Raw genomic sequence first — 21,245 nt, forward strand, 5'->3', positions numbered from 1 at the left:
TAATATAATGAAAAATTATAATAAAAAATAATTGATTTTACAAAGCCAAAGGTTAAACTGCCTTTAACAAAACCTTGAAACATATTATTTCCTTTGGTTTCAGTATATTCAAAAACGCATCATACTCGCTTTAAAACAACAACATATACTTTATATCCCCACAACTAAGTATTCACTAAAAAGTTTTATTTCCATCGACACGATATAATCCACACCCTGGTAATTAAATTGAATCTCGCTTACCGAGGACTAGGAAGGATAAAATTCCGCATAAACGAGACACAAGTGCTTTAATTAAAAACCAGCGAAAATTAAAGATTTTTGACCAGCCTCCACCCAGGGCCATGTTCGTCCTGCCGTCCGATATGCAAAAAGAGACAACATGTCCTGGGATTGGGGTGAATAAGTCTGGGCCAGGTCATTTCTTCGCGCCGTCAAGAAATCAGAATATTTGAGAAACTGGGAGCGAGCTGGCAACGAGCTTAGAGGTTCACTTAACGACATTAATGTATATTGTTTTCAATCAGCGACATTCAGTTCACCTGTTGAAATATTAAGAGCATTAGAATGACCCAGTCCATTTTTAAAAATTATTCAATTGCTACTATAAAATATTGATCAAATAAAATAAAAAATTATCATCTGTGAACTATCAATTGATTTTTGAGACGGCTGATAAAATTATTATTTAAATGTAGAAATATTTTTGTTTAAAATAAAAATGATTACAGTTGGAGTCAAGTTTTTTTTGTGTGTGTTAATTGGAAGACCGTTCAAAATATTTGGTAAGTTTCAAGCGTTTTAAATGTGTTTTTCTTTACCGATTTCTAATTTTTTTACCTACTTTACTGCTAAAATATATAAACCTTTGTTGACTTTGCTAAGTTTGAAGAACAAATTTACGTAATGGCTTGCTGTTTGTGTACTAACAAAACAAAATGTTTTCACCGTAAAATTTGTCTAATAAAATAACGAAAATATTGTCAAATGGAACACTTACATCAAAGACAAAGATGTGCCTTTAACGCAAAACAAGCCTCCTATACCCTCTGCGGCCTTTATTTTAATACTTCCCTTTGACTAAAGGCTTTACCGTCTACCTTAACTTTGCTTTTTTAAAAACAGACATATTTTGTGGCAAAATATGTCTGTTTTTTATTTTTTTTAACACTATCGTGAAACTACTTTTTGTGTTAAGGCAGTAGTAGTAGTAGTAATAATAATTTTTTTTACAGGTGATGTACAAAGTTATATCGGTTTCCCAACGGGATATGGTAGCCATTCAAACCTTCAAACTCTCACAACTTCTGGCTATACAAGCAGACTGCAATGTGTTAAAATGTGTTATAATCAAAAGTTTGGTGTATCGTTCGCGGTAAACAGTGCCACATTTAATGATAAGAATAATTATTGCTGGTGTGGACGCAACATCTTGACATCGTTTGATACTAGTTGCTGTCTAAATAATATTTTTAATTGTAAGTGGAAAATAATGTTTTGTTGTTAGATATTAGACAATAACCATCGACTTATTTTGCGTTCCAAAACAGTGGAATTCTTAATTTTAAGATTCCGGGTAATCGATGTTACAATTTTATTTCGGTAATTATTAATTAACTAGCCGGAAGACCCGCCACAAGTAACGGTTGTTGAGCGCCTTGAGGAGCGTTTAATAAGAACTGCAAACTGTGCGACACGGTGATGTGGAGCGCACACACCATTGTAGTGTTGCGACTGTAACATATTTTTCAAAAATAAAACTTTCCCGCAACAAAAGCTGAATAAAAACAGAGTTTACAAACTGCTGTTACTCCGTCATAGCAAAAACAATCGGTCAATATTATTTTATTTTGCAGAATAAGTTTCTGTAAAAGTGAAAGTTTCTGTGAAAAACTTTATCATAACAGCGGGCCGAGAACGCAAGAAACCCTTTTCAAAAAAAATTTACTGCAACTTCGGTTTATGTTAAAAAACAGGAAAAATTCAGTCGTTACCCCATTCAGATAAAAAATTCCATAATTGGAGCGCTTTAGTACAGGTATGCAAAATATGTCGTGAATCGAGTAAAGCTCACACAACATTATAGTGTTTCGGTTGTAACATATTTTTTTAAATATATATATATATATATATAACTTTACTGCAACTTTAGCCGAAATAAAAAACACAGTTTACAAGCTGTTGTTACCCAGTTATCACAAAAAAAAATTAATCAATATTATTTTATTTTGCGAAATAAGTTTCAGTAAACCTTAAGAATTTAATCATGACACCGGACAGAGCACGGTGTCACACATGCGTTAAAGCCATATAAGGTTTTTCCAAAAAAATTTATCGCACCTTTAATTTAAATAAAAAACACACAAAACACCCTGTTGTTAACACCAGATTGAACACGTTTATTGCAGGTAAAAAAACTTTTCCACAACGAAATAAATAAAAACACAGGAAACAGCCTGTCGTTAACACTTGGCGCCCAACATGTGAATCGTGTCATACATAAGCATAGGGGTAATACCATTTTCCAAAAATCCTTGTCGCTTCGGTTTTAAAAGAAATCAGTGAACAGCCTGGCATTAAAAACCCGGTTCAGTTTAAAAAATTACTCAGCAATTTTAATTTGCAGATTAAATTTTTAAAACAGTAATAATTGCATTTAGCATAAGAATTGTGACTGCATTTGGCTACTATTCACTTGCAGCCAAACTGCATTTGGCTATTTTCCCTTTTTAGCCAGAGGTTGCTAAAAGGAGCTAGCTAGGTAGACCCAACTTCAACATAAAAATAAAAAACAACATACCAAACTGAATAAAAAGAATAGGAAGAAATAAGAAAAAATAGCTATAGCCAGTTGCCTCAAAATCTACGTTTCGTAGCTAGCCAAAAACTTAAAATTGGTTTGTTTTAAGATTTATGCATGGCTAGCAAACGTGGTGAAATATTAACCTTAACATGGCTGCTGTGCTTATATGCCTTTCATAGCTCAAATAGGAGATTTAAATGCACTTCACGGAACCCCCATTGATACATTAGGAATTACATAAAAAAGTACGTACTCAGTCTGTTTATTCAAAACTTAAAAGTAAAGTAATATGAGCCTCGAGTTACCTGAGAAACAATTTTTTCTAAACAGGTATTTTTCGCCGTATTTTTTCTATTACATGTATGTTTTCATTGTGAGATAATTCGTCACCGTCTAATACTACCAATTCCATAAAACTTATACCACCATCCGTTAGTCTGACTTAACCATGTTGGGTTGGGTGGTAAATCCTGTAACACCCGTTTGTCATCCCTTAAGGGTAGTCTTAAAATATTTTTGGTCTCACATCCTGCTTGTGTCATGGTGAGTGACCAGTTACAAGGTGGTTGGAAAGAAAGGGCAGCTATTTTTATTCTTCTCCAACTATCTATGTCAAGTATTCCTAAACGATTCTTGAGTCTAAGTTTTTATCAATCAATTTTACACTTTGAGATTAGTTGCAAGACTTTTTGTATGCCATTTTTGTTCAATCGTTTTTAGTCTTATAAGCTTCGGAAATATATAATGACGACATATTGGACTGAAGGACGTCATCTAAACTATTCTAAATTTCCTCCAATGTGCTAACAAAATTTGACCCAAGTTTTTTGTCAATGCAATGTTTTCTTTGTCACTTTTGAAGAGCGGGGACGATTTACTCCTACCCCTTCCTTCACCCAGTTTTTTAGGGACCCTCCTCCAAAGTCCGACTTAAGTAGGGTTAAACCTGAGCCTTGTGACGTAAGAAACTGTGAAAGCCCAAATAATTTTTTTCTAGCGACGCGTGGAATATTTTTCGCTGAAGTATAAACTTATTCGATATTTCTGAACTGAAATATTATAAAAACTAGTGCCGTTGTAGCAAGTTAAAGTTTTTATTAATTCATACAGAGAAATGTTATAATTTAAATTAGTATTTAAAATCTGAATTGAAGACGGCTACTAAGATTTAACAGGTGTAGCAAGAAGTCTATTTTTAAAGTTCTGAAGTGTGTAAACTTTAACAAATGGAAACATAATGGTAAAAAATATTAAAAAAATGAATAAATTAACAGAACTGTCTTTCAAAGCTCTCGTGTACATCTAATTGTGAAGTAGAACTGATCGCTGGAGAAAAAAAAATCTATTGCGTAGCTTTTTGAGCAAAAACATTTCTTTTAGATATACCTGTATATGGTTCAGTAAGCAGTAATGCAAGACTTGGAGGATCGCTCTCAATTTTCGTGTCTGCCTTCCTACGAAAGAGAGGAAACGATAAAATTGTTTATTTTGCGTTTGAAGATATGAATGCACCTTATAATGCGTCACGATCGGTAACATTCCTTTACTCCAAAACCGCAACAAAAACTGAAATTAAACATCCAGCAACCAAGCAAACGTACAAAATCTTAGAAGAAATTGGAGAAACAAATGTTGAAATGTTGAATCCACATTACCACAGTGACATCCAGGTAAGATTACTTAGAAAGCTGAAGAAATGTGAAAGAAATGGCTAGACTAATTCTCAAAAAAAAAAAGAATTTTCATGGGCAGTAAAATTTATCGGCAACACTCTACTTGTACATCGGTAATATGCGACCCGTTTATTTTTTATATATTAAATTTTCACAGTGTTTTAAACGGTAAATTATTCATCAAAATAAATTCTGTTTGTTGAATTTATGTTTTATTTATAATATTCTATGTGTAAGTCATCAGCCATAAATAAGTATCAATAATTAATAAAACACTTGGTTAAAAAACAATATATTTTCACTATTCTATGATTTTCAATGTATGCCTTGAGCAGCCGAGAGATTCGACATTGCAAGCCATGTTTCTATTGCGGATGTTTTATTATAACATTTTTTATAGGTCGCCACAAAATTTTAAAAAAGTTATTTGTGGAAATTTTTAAACTCATCAAGTCGCATATTTTGTTTAGCCCGTTTCGTGACATTTTAGGCGTTTTGTCGATCAAAATGGCTTTTGACTTCGTAGGCCATCACTGCTACTTTCATTAATTCAAAGTTACGAAAACGCGTGAGATTTTATAAACTCATGTTAACAAGCTAACATGTAAAATATGCCGATTTTTTAACCTTTCATGCGTCGGAAATTTGTTCATTTTCGAAAAACAAGTAATCCACTCTTTTCAAAATGATAACAAAGACCACCCATCCTGTGGTTGACTGAGAATTAAAGGGTTTGCCGTAGTGACAAATAATTTAATGATGTCGTGAAAAGGGTGCCCGTTATAAACCATATTCATTTAAGAGCCCAATTTAGTTGTTTGGCCACACCTAACGAAATGTTGTAGGACCCTTTAATTAAGCCAATTGATTCCAACATTTTCTACTTCTCACATTCTATTTTGTTTTAAAGATCGTTGATAATGATAATCATAGCAGCAACTCATTCTGGATAGCTACAATAAGGGAAAACGACGCCATGGTTGTCGTTGATACAAATTTTCAGTATAACATAACACGCCCAGCTGCATCTTGCCTCGTTAACATCCTCGTAAGCGATGGGAAACTCGACACGGATTCAGGGTATGTTTTTATGTTCTATACAAGTATGTTTTGAAAATATTAAGCCACATTAAAGTGATTTACAAGTTAATGGTATGGCGTGAGGAAAGCAAAAGGTAAGAAACTCGAGACTTACTTGTACCAAAATTTTTTTCTTGTAAAAATAAGCAACATATAAACATTGAAAGTACTTTCACACGGATAGTGTTAAGGTTACGCTTTATGGTTTTCGAATTGCAACCTATCTAAATCCAATCAAGAGTACTTTAAAGTTGCAAAAAAAACAGATGGTGGAAGAAGGGTATGCGGTGTCTGATTAAATGGACTTAGTTTGATTGCCAAGCTTAACTCAATTTGGCAAAGTCTATCACAAAAACAATTCACCGGGACCCTTGATTACAACCTGAGTCGGTTTTTTTGCTGAAACGCGTCAGTTTGTTTATTACCAAACATTAGAATTTGTAATGTGACCAGACGTTTCATTTACTATCCTTTTGAGAAATGCAAATTTCGGAATTGTTGTAGTTTCTTTTGGTGAGTGATTTGAAACATGCAAATTTTGTACATGAGCATATTTCAAATAGTTCTTGGTGTATTCTAATTTGGTATTTTAATGGACACGGTTGCGTTAATGATGAAAGTTCACGCCTGTGCGGAGGGAGGGTAATTTCAATTCTATGTTTCTTTATGTATTTGCTTACACAGAGATTTCGTGGTTGACATAGAACTTACTACCAAGTCAGGATGCAACAAAAATGTGGAAGATGTGTCGATTTCGCTTTACAATGAGGTTTACTTAGAGCCATACGAAGTAGAAACTCAGCATACGAATACATGCATACCAGAAACGAGTTTGGAAATAAAAGCAACTTACATCCAAGTTAAGGTATTTATTATTTTCACTGTTGCGTTAAAAACTTTTATGAAACTTAAACACTGGTAAATGCACATAGAGAATTAAAATTTTTTACGAGCGCATCAAATCTAGAGATAATTTTATACTTCTTGGTAAATTTTTACAACATGACAACCATCAACAAACATCGTGTTCTAAAGCACGCTTAAACTAAAAGTAGAAACCAACACTAACCAGTAGTATTTTGAAATAACCACCAGCGAACCAACAGTATTATGAAGTAGTTATTAAGGAACCAGTAGTTGTTTTCAGTAACTAGTAGAGAATCATCAGTATTTTAAAGTTATCGACAGACGAAGACATTTTGTGTTTGTTTTGATTGAAATTTTAAAATTGCAGACCTTCGAATTTAGAATCGAATGCTATTGCGAATTTTTTTATTCTTTTGGCTTACAAATAAAATTTTTGTTTGAAGAAAATAAACCTAAGCACTTACGAAACTCCATAAGAGATTACATACTTTTTGTTCAACAAGTCACATCTACGTAAAAATTTAACGTAATACAAGAGAATGTATGAACACCAGCTATTTCGTAAGCCTTTCCGTAAACATTGACACACATGCGGCTTTAGAAAGAAATTGAAAAAATCTTTTCCAACGCTTTTTTAATTCTTTGCTGTTGTCAAAAGACACGGATTCTGTACAAACATGTCCGAATACTTAGCTCATTATTGTTTTTTTTCTACTATATATTAATTGGCATTAAAACCGTCAAAACATAAGAAAACAGCAACCTTGCTAATTTACGTCGACCTCTCTGAATTCGGTCTATTACGCCACAATCTCGTACTATATCCCACAATGACCGGAAAAACAGTTTATAACCTATGTGGTTTTATGAGATCTTTCCTCTCAGTTACTGGATATGTATTATATATTGATACACAAGGAAAGGCTTATTCCAACAGGATGCAAAATTTAATTCTTGTTTGTCCTTACATAATTTGAAAAAATACAAAACATATTTTTAGTATTGGAGGCTGTTCATGTATAGACAGATATGCATTCGGGTGCGGTATCGTCACAGTGGTGTGAACATGGGTGGAGGCTCAAAGAGAACTACTGTATTGGCTGATATTTTCTATACTGGTTTTAAAGACAACTTGAGCATGACTTATTCATTTCATCGGGAATACAGAACATATCTTTCGAAAAATGTCAATGGTAAGATGGATCCAGTTTCACGTACACATTCGCCAACTACAGTATTTCATAAAATCCAAAATTATTTGTTAAACTTGTAATAAATATAAGAATTTCTGATGTTTTTCTTGCTTGTCTCATAAAGTGTTTTATAAACTCTCGTTTTAATGAGATTTTGATAAAGCTTCCAGTCTAGTCGTTCAAGGTCAGCAAGAGCTTTAATCACAAATATTCACTGATTACGATTATCTTTTTCGTTATCGCAAATCAGGCGAAGGTTTTTTCAGCCATTATCAGTCCTAAACTAACTCCGTGTTTATTTCTTTAATTTTAAACTATATATAAAAATTATCATAAAATCACAGTTCTTTCTTTTGCTGCTTCATTTTTATATATCACATTTAACATCGCTGGTATCTTTGGTACTGTCCAAAGAGAGTAACCATAATCCTAACCTTAACCGACAAGTAGGTTGTCCTTTTTACGTTTAGGTTTTCTTCTTTGGACAGCAAATCAGGAGTTATGTGCAAGTTATTACTTTCAAGATTTGTCCTTGCGAAAAGAACAGTGTGCCGTCTTTAAGCATATACCCTACAATATACAGTCTCTTTTTGGATTATGCTCCTACAAATTCTCCTCAGCTTTAACAAAAGAGGGATATTGTAATCAGACGAAACGTTTGTCTGGAGAGACAACAGCCCTGCGTTGGCTGGACGATGGAACTTATGTAAATTTAGCAGGTAGTGAAGAAGCGAAAGTTGGGTCTTCTAACGTCGAAGTTCCGTTCCTGAGACAACACATAAAAAGTTTTGGGGTAAAACACAACGTAAAAAAATTTATAGGTATGACAAATATTATTGAAATATGATTGGCTGGTTTATGCTTTTCAGTGCTTTGCTTAAATTTATACTTACCTTTAGAGTTAATCCTTAACAAAACAAAACAAAAACTACCACTAAATGCACTAAGAAGACTCTTTCAAAGCAGTAGAAGCTTAAATACCTTGAATACACTTGAGTTTATTTCGTTTTTACACAAATTTTCTTTGCTCATATACCTCTGCTGTCGTCTTAACTAAAGACTGAATGGGTTATTGAATAGCTCTGCGAAAGCGTTCCGTATTCTAAAAGTTCTTTTTTACCAAGTAATATCAACAAACGAATTTGCTTGGTTCATATCCGATACGCCTTATGTTTTGAGATACTTACCCAGCAAAGTTCACTTTTTATCGATATTAGTAAAGTATTAACATTGTGTGAGAACTTTGTAGTTTTGCGCATGCCTGACTGCGCAAAGTTGTGTCTGTCAATCAAAACAGGCAAGCAATAAAACTTATTGTTGTCGAACAGATTACCGAACAAACAAAAAACGGTGTTTAGTCATACGTTTAATTTATGGTACTGAAAAAAAGAAAAATATGGACAACAATTTCTTGCACTGATTAAGATTTGAGTAGTTTCATTTAAGCGCACATCACAGGAAATTTCTCAAGGCGCACATGCTCTCCAACAGCTAATAGTTTACTTTTGTAACGTTTAATTGTAATGTCTAAACACGAACTACGTCCGATTTTTTAGACAGGAACTCGCTAATTGACGATGTATCTCTATTGTGGAATGGCCACGACGTTTTCGTGTGTAATTACGTCAATCATAGGTATTATTTCTTGTTGCCATTCACTTTGTGTTGATAGAGAGAGAGGGGGATATTGGTTCTTAAAATAAAAAAGCATGTTTTTTAACACAGAATTTATTTACAAAGGCCTGTTCTAAAGTATATACAAATCTGCATTTAATTTTCACTTGATCCCTAATTTCCAGTAAAAAAAAAATAAGTGTCTCATAATTAAATCGCCTTGAGGTAGCCAAACTTTTTTTTAAAACAACAACAACAGAATATTAAGATTTTAAGAAAAGAAAAAAAAATTATTGCTGTACAAATGTAGCATTTCTGGGAATATTAAAAAATATAAAATTGCGACTGGTTGTAAAATGAAAACTGCGCAGAATTTTTGAAAAAACTACTAAAAGGAGAAGGAAGAATAGGGAGAAGGGGGGATACAGGGGGCCGAGGGTTTAGAAGGCATGGAAAACCAATATATGCTTATCTTTTCTAATTTTAGGTTTTATCGATGCATCATATACAAGAAGGAAATCTATCGAGTGACGCGTAAGTGAAATATAAGTCATAATAACAACACGGAATAAAAAATAATTGTTTGACACGTTTTGTACAAGGAAGTCAGATCTGCAGAAGACATATTTTAGAGTTCACATCAGCAATGTTGCATTTTAAAAAAACTTTGTAGTTGCATACAAGACTATTCAAAACCATTGGGACTTGGGACTTTGGCATGCATCTTCATCTTCCTAAGAGTTGTGGCAATTCTTTTTAAAATACTTTCGTCATTATCCATTTCATCGTCAAATTGGTTATTTAAGGGCTGTTTATACAAAGGCGGGCTGGATCGGCAAGCCGAGCCGGCTCACTTGCCGGGCTAGCTTTTAACTTGTGTATGCGAAAAGACTTCCTCAGTTAGGCGAGCTGACTCTGAACAATGAAAACATTAAATAATACAGAACAAAGAAAATAAGTTACATAACAAAACAATTTAATTACGAGAGAATAACAAACCATCTCGCCTAGGTAGGTCAGCTTTCTTACTGTTATGTGAAGTTTCATCAAGCCGCCTTGCCGAGATCTCGGGTGAATTCGGCTAGATTTTAGTATGGATCTCAGCAAGCGGGCCAGCTCGCCTCTTCATGTAAACAAAATTTTAAATTTCTTTAAAAATAGCATGATCACGCCTAAAGCGTGATCAAGGCGAACGGGCTACTTTAAGGGTAAGAAATTTTCGCGACGATAAAAATCGCAAAATTTCGCGAAGTTCATTTTCACGAATTTTACTTCTGGAAGAAATTTTACAGAAAAAACTTTCGCGAATTTTACAAAATCTTCATTTTTGGGAACAAAACAATGAAATATTATATGGAAAAAACTCACCAAAATTATTGTCTCACTCTTCTCTTCGTTTTTTGTCTTGAATTTTAAAACTTCTGATACGAAGATATTTAAACTCTTCCGTTTTTCGATTTTTGAATGATCTCCCTATATTGAGTCGGGCTTTAGAGCCATTTTTTGAGTTAGAGTTTTAGAGCCATTTTTCGGGCTGATTATTTTTTTCGTTTTAATTCTATTATTTCTACCTTTGTCCTTGGAGCTCTCGTTATTTAAGAGTTTTCGGCTTGGAAAAAACGTTCACGATTCTTAGAAAAATTTCAGGATAAATTTCTTACCGGGCAGCAATTTTCGCGAAAAGGGGCCAAAATTGTGAAAATCGCGAAAATTTCTGCTCTTGAAGTAGTCCTGCAAGCGGGTTAAATCAGCTTCCATAAAAACAGCCTCTAAGCTACCAGGAGAAGCTAATGTAACACTTGTATATATTCTCTGGATAGTCTAATACATTTGTCTGCGGAAAGATATGATTTCCCTGTTTATACAGTTGTGAGTAAAGGGACAAGTGCTATACACTTCAATTAATTCCATAGTATTAAAAGAAAAATTTGAGCATTGAACACCACTTTTATTTGTATTTAGCTTTGCCACCATTGTTTGCTAGCGTACTGGGTTACGACAAGAAAAGAAGGATAACCATTGGTTTCAGCAAGGAACGCCGTTATGTTGGGTTTCGTGCAAAGGGCAAATACAAGTCATTTTACTTGTCGCCAAATTATTGGTCAAAATTGGAAGGCACTGAAAACCTTGTGCTAGCTAAATCATTTAACAGAAGTCTTTTAAATGTAAGCAGGACTGAAGAAGAAAAATTTGAAGTTGGAAGTGACGTGTACACAGGTATGAATTTTAAACTTTGATTTGTAAGATTTTTTTTGTCGAGTTTGCATTTTTACATCTAGATGTAATAATTTACGTGTTCATTTTTTATATCACAAATGTATACCATACCAATGAGGTAACAAACATGTTATAACAAGTTTTGTACCAATCTTCTTGACCACTTCGAGTTTTCCAGGCTCTAAAAACTCAGAATTAACAAGGGGTACAAAAACTTACTGTAATTAACATCAATTCAAAAAAAAAGGAGTAGAAGGAAACCAAGAGTTTAACTACGGAGGTTGATTATCTAAAGTCCAGCTTGTCATTATATCATATTTTATCATCTTCCATTATATAACAATGGGAAACATATTTACGTCTTTCTTTGAACACCTAAAATTAATCATTTAAGCAGCGTATAATCATGCGGTTACGTGATATTTGTTTTACGTCGTTGATAGGTTTTTTTTAAAATTTCCCGTTATTTCCTGGTTTTACGCTGATGTTTAAAAACTTTCCACTGTTTTAAAGTCAAATTAAATAAGCTTTCTTCGAGTATATCAAATTTAGTTCTCTTAAACAAAAGCTAACACGCAAACAAATGTCAGAGCAAATCCCAAAAATTCAAATCCTCCTCAAAGCAAGCCCCGAATCACAATTATTCAACCAGCACTAAGTCGACGTGGTCACGTCTTACCCTTTTAAACAATTTAAAAAATCAATTATATTTGTTCAGGTGAGTGAGGCCATTTGCGCCTAAAATAAACGATTTTTCGATATTGACCACGTGAGCAAAAACAATAGAATTAAGCAATCAAAAAGCGCCTTTAGTATTCTGATCGCAATAAAATCGTTTGAAACCCAGAGTAATTTTCCCCACCTTACCTATTCCGATTTCCTGGTGTTAAGAAACATTGTGCTGGGTCTACTGTCTAACTGTTTTGCGTTCCTAAAAGATTTTCGAATGTGATTCGATCATGGAATTGACAACTTTCGAATGCTTTGATAAATGTTATTGTTGCTTTTTCTTTGTTTTAAAGAAGATATGTTCTCAATTCTTGAAACTAGACTTTTGTGTAGGAGATGAGGTTTATTAAACCACCTCAAGTAACCTTTTAATGGTTTCAGAAGCTATTTTGTTTAAACTCGGTATGACTACAGCATAGACTAAAAGAAATTGATTGGTAACAGAAAAATTTGCTGACGTCAATAATTCTGTTACGATTTCATCATGAAATCTGTTTGTGTGTGGTGCGATTTCTTCGGTTGCACAGCGAAAAACGCTACTTTTAAAGGTTTTCTTTCTGTCCGCACAACTGCTTCTTCTTCTTAGTAGTAATACAGTACACATCCGTTAATTCGAACACGCTAAGGACTAAATTATTTGTTCGAATTAACGAATGTTCGGATTATCGGAAGTTCAGAAAAAACAAGAATTTTAATAAACATTTAAAGGTTTTATGCTAATATAACTTTATTACAACTTTACTACAACTTTTTATAAAAATCTTTTACCGTTGTTTGCTTCGAGATGGGCAAGTCTCCAAATTCCTTGTAACTTCATTCTATTGGAAATGTCAATTTAATCGATAAATTGAAAGAAAGATGCCCCGGGAATTACAAGAGCCAAAGAATATTAGGTATAATAGGTTATTACTATTAATTGTGACCATTTTTTTAGTAACACCACTTGGATTGTACCACGATGCTGAACAACAACACATAATAGTTTGGGTACGAAATAATTTTATTTTCGTATTTGTTTTTTTGCCAATTTAGTATATCTAATAAATATACCTTTTATTTAGTATCCAAACGGCGACTGCAAATCTGTAGGTAGGTAACAGCTACCAGTTTTGGCTTTTAGACAAAATGTCAGGAATCATAATATAGACTAGTCGTTAACCCGTGGAAAGATCCAGGGGGTCGTCCGTCTTCAAATTATACGCTATTTCGTGTGGCTGTTGCACAGCACGTTTCTTGCAGACAGACAAAATGCGGCTATAATAGCACGTGGAAAAATTTACGGACATTTGCCCGTCGTACATATGTCGCATTTGCTACTTCGTTGATAAATATTTCGTGTCTTTGTAACACGACTTTTTTCTCATGCACAGACAGAATCATGATATTTTTAACAGAGATCCACCGTTTGGCCTGTCGTACATATTTCGATCCTTGGATTATCGCCTTTCGTACGAATCCCTTTGTGTATATTTAATACAAAGTGACGATTCAACGACCATTTGGACAAAATACGAGTATGAATAAGGGAGACAGCCGGGAGACCTTGTGTCGAAACGTCGGGTTAAAGCTATATGTAACTGTTATGTCTTCGCGTTGAATGCCATGTTAAGGGCTTAAGTGCAGGTAAACGGTCTCGTCCATCCGGGTGCGACTTTTAGTAACGATATATGATATGACGCAAATGCAGTGAAATGCTTACAGCGATAAAGCCTTTCGGATGTAATTTGTTTTAAAAAAATAACTGTATATTGAAGTAAATTTTGACTAGTGAAAATATATCTGGTTTTTAAATAATTTCAAAGTAATTCAATCTGTTTTAAATATCAGATATGCGATCTATGGCCTACAGAATTACTAAAAGTAGAAAAAAATACCTTTTTTAACATACTGTCACTTTATATCGTAATATTTTTAGTTGGATCATCAGAAGTGCTAGCATTTTCATCTTGTGCAGAGCTTAAAGAATATTGCCCTACTGCTGAAAACGGAACTTATTGGATTGGTTCGCAACAGAAACTTTGCACCATGTCAGACGACTAAAAAAATTGAAGATCACAGAACACGAAAAAATTGCACCGTTTTTCTGCAATCCTTATCAAAAGGACTAAGTTACGTTAGAAAGAGGAATTATTCATAAATTGACGATATATTTCAATATCTTTGTTTTAGTAGGACTTTTTATTTTTACTCAATGTGTTCTGTGCACCAAAACACAATTATGGCTAAATATCTGCTGCAAATATACCTAATTTAAACACGTCAATATGTGAACTGTGTGTTTGGGATTGGGATTAATTTTAACATTATGACTCTCTTTAAACCTCTTTATTATTTAAATTTAAAATTAGTATTTAAATTTAAACATTATGGACGGACCATAAATGGACGTGATGTCATACTAAAGAGCTGTGTTATGTTGGTGAAAAAAATAGATAGTGGATTGGGGAATTACCCTATCATTCGATCAATGGACGATATATTGCTATTGTGATCTCGTTAAAATCATTGTTTCCTAACGGTTATATTTCTTTGCAAAAAGATGTTGTCAAAAACGGAGCAAGAAGTTATACTACGCTGTAACTAATATGTTTTCTTAAAAGAGTAATAACATTTTTGTTCCCAAAATTATCAGTCACAATTTATTTCCTCGCGAAGTAAGCCGTATACGTCTGTCCGTCCGTCTGTCTGTCTGTCGCGCAAAATGGTAGCTTAGCTGCGACTGAAGAACCCGTGGATTTTTCCACGGGCTAACAACTAGTGTCCTTCAATTACTTGTGCAAACATTATCTGTTTTTTATAGTTTATGATGTCTTTCATAATTCCGTCAGTATGCAGATTGAATATCACACATCGAATATCTCCTTTTTGTGTAATAATTTGTCTACGACGACTAAGAAGGAAGCTAAAAAAACTACCTACGTACTTAACCCTGATATTCTGAATTAGAACTGTTTTAAAATTTGCTCATCTTTTCTGCGTGGGTCAACTAGTGAATCGTCAATCGCCAATATCTTTTTAAACAAAGAATTTGGATTATTAAAACACGCAATTTAAAAAGAAGTACATTTACACTGTCGGTGCTGAAGCGCAAATTTTAAGATGGCCAGGTGGCGGGGGGGGGGGGGGATTTTGAGATTTATACCTTATAAATTGGATAAAAATGCACAAGTTTCTGACATATTGAGCATGATCGACAATATCTTGGGAGGTTGTGACCCCTCTTTCCTTTCCCTAGACTACTACGGGGCGGTGATGTAAAAAAGGTTGTCTTTTGCAAATAAAATCTCTAGTGTGCTTGAAGGAAATCCTGACATTCGATAGGCGAAACAAACTTCTGACAAGTCAGTATTTCTGCATGAGAAGTTTTTTTGCGTAAGATTTGAATAATAAATAGAAATAATATGGAATATATTATGCCGCTTACAAAAACATTCCACTTACAAAAGTTTCTGGTGTATCTGCTTTATTTTGTTTTATCACATATAACCAGTTGTATTGCTCATTGATTTTGATTGTGTTTTTTTGAATACGGCAACACCCATAAACAAACCATAAACTTGCTTAGAAAAAGTCACTAATCGAAAACCTTATCTTAAACTCCAACATTTTTACCAATCAGATTGCCATGCCTAAAGTGTTCTCGCTTTCTTTAATAAAAAAGCGGCAAAACAAATCATCATTTTTCCCTTTCTTGACATTTCCCCCTTCATGAAAAATGTTAATTTCTCACCATTTCAAAGCACCGAAATTTCAGCAGAAACACCACACTGCTGTCCTGTGACAAGGCATAAACCAAAATTAACAGAATCAGTGTTATAAATTGAAATTAGAGATTTTAGAAACACAAGTAAATGAAATTTTGGTACTATCAAAAACATTTAGTGCGAACGGGTCTTACATAAAACATTTGGAATGCAGAAAATCTATAAGTAAAGACGAAAGCTCCGTAGAAGGTGTTTATACTCAATTACTATAATTCATCATGAAATTTGCGTATGAGCAAAGTGAAATCATCCGTAAAATAACGCGACTTACAAACAGGATGGCTTGAAAAAACACCTTTAAAACCCATCGTCTTTCAAAAAAAACATCGTGATGCCAACACTTCTGTTGCAGAAACCACTTCGTACCTTCGAAACCAAAGATCACGACGAAGTCTAACGGTTTAAACTATAGAAAGGTAGAAACATCCGCGAATTACTGCACGTGAGCCATAGGTCATACGCTGAAACATGCAGAATGTTTAATCTCCACCGACTCAGCAAAGAAACCATAAGGCAGGAACACCTGTGCAAAAAAATTCCCTCAATTGATATTCTGCTGCCGGACACCACAAACGTAGATAATTAGATAAAATTAAAAAAAGAATGGCTCAATACTGATTAAAAAGAACCGTGTTATTAAAAGCGGCAACAACCCCTCTGATATAAATGGTGATGGGTGTTGTCGTATTTTAACTCTAAGCGGCTTTGGAACAAAGCGATCTGATTTATGTTCTGCGCTGCGAAAGTTACCGAGAACTTTTTGTTTTTAAAGTTCAGAAAATATATTCACTACCTTACGTTGATTAATTTTTGCGCGGATTAATTTTCCCGATTCCATGAATTTTTGGACTTTTTGCGAAAATAAATCCACGCAAAGTTTTTCGAATTTCACTATACGCAGAATTTTTTCAAAAAAGTAATCGAATATGTAATTAAAGGAAAGACTAATTAAATGAAAAGGTTCACTTTAAGTCTTATAAGCATGTATTTTCAAAACAAAATCCAGGTGCGGATCCAGGGTTAGTCAGATAAGTCGTGTGACTAAGTGTAAGTTTGACGAAAAATGTTAGCCAAGCGAAGATGTCGACGATCCAGGCGTTGCAAACGGAGGGCGTTAAAAATTGTAATTTTTTTACGGCGAAAAGCCATGGTTCACAGCCCTCTCCAATTCGCCTATAGCGATGTTGACGTCAAAGTTGTGACGTCGCTACCATATAGACTGAGAGGGTTGCAAATTATAGCTTACAGATTTTGACTGATTCATCTTGACTAATCAGTCACTCAGTCAGTCAAAAATCAAATAGCTATGGCCCGCAACCCTCCCCATCTCACCTAAGGGGCCTGTGACGTCAAAATCGTGACGTAATTTTCACACTCTATGCGTAGTCCCACAATATGTGGCCCGCAGCCGGCGAAGGAAATTTAGGTTCCGTACTGCGTGGTTACTGATAACCTGTTAGGCTATAGTTTTAACTCTCATCCGTCAGGATTAGTCGAAGACTCACGCCTTTTGGCTTGGATTCTTTCCGTACTATTATTGATTATGGCTGCAGCAGATATGTTGGCGCGGGTGCTTACTGATTTAAAGTGTGATAATTTTGAATCTGTTCGTAAAATGCAAAAAGAACTTTTAGAAAGTGTTTATTCTCGAGCATTTTTGTTGTCTGGGGATATTTATCCCTTGGTTGGTAAAAGTCTTCATCGGAATTTAGGTCCAGATATATACCTTCCATCTGAGGCGAGGTGTGAAGATAAAGGAATTATTGCTTTAAGGTGAGAAGTATGTTTTTTACTATCCAACACACCTTGCATTTATTTAAAGGTTTTCAGTATATCTACTACGAAAAGCTAGTTGGGGAGAGCTTTATACAACAGACTATTAAAACCAAATACAAAAAGATTTAATTAGCTAATAGCTAGGGCTGTTCTGCCCAGATTGCGAAAACGACCTGTTTACAACCGGGACAGCCGGATTATGTACGCACGATCCGATTATGTTTTTGGCTGGCTGTGATTGGCATTTTCTTCAAGCTTTTGTAAATTAAACATTCTCTGGAAGATAGAACACCCCTAAAAACTAGACATGGCGAAATAAAAAAGTGTCGACGTAATTCTTAGTATAAACTACCCTTGTAGTAAATACATTTCAACATAATATACTTTGAAGCAACTAAATTTCACGGAACCTAAATTATTCTTTTTGCGGGAATTAATTTTGGTGAAAAGTTATCAAACTTGCGAATTCCAAAATTTAGTATTTGCCACGAATGATATAAAAGCAGTCAGCCCCAATTATATTTGTGTTATTTAAGTCCTATAATTGTCGAATAATATTTGACTGTCATACATAAGTCGGCCTGCCCCGATTATGTTCGTTCTATAATAAGTGAGAAATAATATTACACTGTCGTATATAAACTGCCCTGATTATGTTCCTTTTATAAGTGCCAAATAATATTTTTTGAGTAATAAGCCGGCCTGTCCCGATTATGTTGCCCTGATTATGTATTTTCTGCCCTGTTCTTAACCGGGGCAAGCTGCCGTACTTAATCAGGCCAATGTTCATTATCCGGGCAGAACACGGCTAATACACCTTTACGATAATTCGGAAAAAATAACACTCCATCGCAGCTTATTTTGCAATCAGAGGAGGTAAACATTACACTTTTATAAGAGTTTATTATGGAGAAAACACGTTTTTTCGTGATAACTTTTCTTGCCACGTTTTGTTTTTAATGAAAAGTACACATAAGTTGTATCTTATTATTATTAACGTTTCCTAAAAATTTGAAAGAAATTGATACGACAGAAGTTAAAAAACTGGAGAAAACACGCTTTCGTATCTAACAAACTCTCATAAAAACACGAGTTTTACCTCCTTTTTTCCGATATTGTAAAACGATGGAGAGCCGTAGGAACGCATGTACAATTGAATTATCATAAAGGTGTATTGTTTTTGTAATATGAGCTTTGAACAGAATTTTCAGCATTGCGGAGGAATTCTTTCTCAATTAATATTGTGTTGTTATTAGAAGCAAGAACTTGACATCTGGATAAGTAAGGTTGGTGATGAAAAAAAACAACTCTTCGAATGACTATTAAGAAACAAAGTTTGTTGAGTAAAAGGTCATGGTAAAATATATTATTTTTAGATCTAATCCATCAGGAGACTGTCTATACAGCTCAGCATCGTTGGTATAGGTATAGGTGATAATTCTCTTGTTGATGTTTTGAGAATCCTGACATCCATAGAACTTTTCTTGCATCCTTCCTTTTATTCCAATCATCCTTGTTTTCAATTTGCTTTTAAAAACCAAAAGGCAAATATTTTTATATCTGAGAAAAGTTTATTCAGATTTTCCCTTTCCCATATTGTTTGTGACTCTTTCTCCTGAGGAGGCAGTTAAAGCAGAAGCAATCAACAACTGTACCCCCAAGACATGGTTTCCTTTTCTATCAACACTTGCCTTGTCAACAGTAATAAAGAGAAAAATTAACACATTGTTACAACTTTCTTTACACAGTGTATATCGCCACACCCATCTATTTTACCTGATGAAGATCAGTTAAAAATTTTATTTTGTTATGAAGATATTGTTAAGTGGTGTAGACTTCAAGCCAAATCATTACGTTCCCCTTTTTCCAGGTTGCAACTTTCTTAACTGAAAGTTGCATTTTCCTATTTCAGCATGCAAAAAGCGGTAAAAAGCCCTTCTTAATTCTTCTTTTAAAGTTCAAACGAAACTTGAGTTTAGCCGTATGAATAAACAAACATATCTGAACAAATACATGGGTTGAGGTGTGTTTGTATCATATCACATGTATGTATATTTCATTTTCATTATCCTGATCTTTCCATATTCTTATTGTTTTTGTTATTATTGTGTTTTATTTTGCTGTCCATGGCTGGTGTGATCATTTGATTCACCTAGTCATGCTGATGAAGCCTGATATTGGCAGAAACAGCAAGAGTTTATAAATATTGAAATATATTCACAATTGTCTCACTTTATTGTAGTTAATCCCTGTTAATTTTAGTGGTTTTATCTATCTAAAATAAGACGTGTAAGACGGAGAGTTGATTCTTATAAAAAATGTTCTTAGGAGATTTTGTTATAGCTTAGCGTTTCTTTTGGTCAATTTTATTAATAACTAGATAAATCGGAAGACAATTTTTCGGCGATTTTTGTACCCGCAAAGCTTAAAATTTAGCCCACAGCTGCTAAATTCAAGACTCAGTTTTGACTGAGTCTTGAAAAAGTCTGGATCCGCCCCTGAAATCTGCTTTACATTTAATTAATTTGAATTACTTTATTAGTGCTTTAGACGCGAAATTTAATATTTCTTTCCTTTGTGAAAAAATTTCTTATGTCCCTTGAAATCACTGGAGTTTCCGTAATGCAACTCTTTTTCCTCCTAATTGGTGGTATTAGCGGTATTACCACAGCATCATCTTTTTCGCGTTTAAAATGTTCACTATCTTCTATAATAAGAATAAACCAAGGATTTTCTTCTCATTCAACATACAGTGGATGCTGCTAGTTCACAGTATCGTTCCAAAACAGATCGGTTTAAAATGAACTCCTGTTTTAACCGATATCTTTTATCTTTATTTCCAAGCTGCTTTGTACCAATGGTAATTTTTTATAATGGCTTTATTTAGGCTGGAGAGCCATTCTCAAAAAAGTGCGACATTTGACAGTAGTCAAGATGGAAATTTAATGTGTCAGATTTCAATATATTTTTCTTCTTCACGAAAGTCTTTACGAAAGGAATTTCATGGTTAGCAGTACAAAATATTTGAATTTTCACATTTTCTATGCCGATAATCAAAATGATCGAATCAGTGAGTGTAACCTATAACATATATTTCCCTTCTGATTTTTTAAATTGGTCATGAACGAACAATCTTATCTTAAACCCGAAGTGGAGAGTTTAGGTGTTCACAATAAGACAATAAAAGAACACAAACTTACAAAATGAATGTGGAATACAAATTATCTTTGGAATGTCAAAGCTAAAAATTACAAGAAAATTTTTTAGTTATTTCTATAATATGTTAATCTACCTAACTAACTAAACGAGTACTCAAAACTTGTTAAAATAGGACATGAAAATTTAAAAGAATGTAAGATATCAAAAATCAAAGTGGTTTTTAGACATAACTAACAAAAATAATCCAAGAGAGAATAGAACAAAATAGTCACGTATTTTACAATTTTTTGAATCTAGATTAAAGTCTATTTGATCCGTGGTTGTTCACAATCATTGGAACGCTCTGAAGTTATTTCATAACGAAAAATAA

The 21,245-nt window shown here is 33.9% G+C and overlaps 1 protein-coding gene across 1 annotated transcript; it reads left to right on the forward strand.

Annotated features, from left to right (window-relative positions):
* Positions 1-648: 648 nt before the first annotated feature.
* LOC130649144 (uncharacterized) lies at positions 649-14,801 on the forward strand. Its single transcript, XM_057455370.1, has 13 exons — positions 649-785; positions 1,236-1,478; positions 4,184-4,473; positions 5,387-5,556; positions 6,241-6,421; positions 7,424-7,616; positions 8,087-8,437; positions 9,173-9,251; positions 9,718-9,764; positions 11,193-11,447; positions 13,111-13,163; positions 13,238-13,265; positions 14,092-14,801. The coding sequence occupies exons 1-13, from the start codon at positions 722-724 to the stop codon at positions 14,214-14,216; spliced, it is 2,079 nt and encodes a 692-aa protein (XP_057311353.1). The 5' UTR covers positions 649-721; the 3' UTR covers positions 14,217-14,801.
* Positions 14,802-21,245: the final 6,444 nt, after the last annotated feature.

The sequence above is a fragment of the Hydractinia symbiolongicarpus genome, chromosome 7 (assembly GCF_029227915.1).
Source record: "Hydractinia symbiolongicarpus strain clone_291-10 chromosome 7, HSymV2.1, whole genome shotgun sequence".
Lineage (NCBI taxonomy): Eukaryota > Metazoa > Cnidaria > Hydrozoa > Anthoathecata > Hydractiniidae > Hydractinia > Hydractinia symbiolongicarpus.

Excerpts from the sequence above, each read along its gene's own strand:
- LOC130649144 (XM_057455370.1), top strand. The coding sequence starts at position 722 with ATGATTACAGTTGGAGTCAAGTTTTTTTTGTGTGTGTTAATTGGAAGA. Across the intron at positions 1,479-4,183 it reads TCTAAATAATATTTTTAATT|ATATACCTGTATATGGTTCA; the intron begins GTAAGTGGAAAA and ends CATTTCTTTTAG. Across the intron at positions 4,474-5,386 it reads ATTACCACAGTGACATCCAG|ATCGTTGATAATGATAATCA; the intron begins GTAAGATTACTT and ends TTTGTTTTAAAG.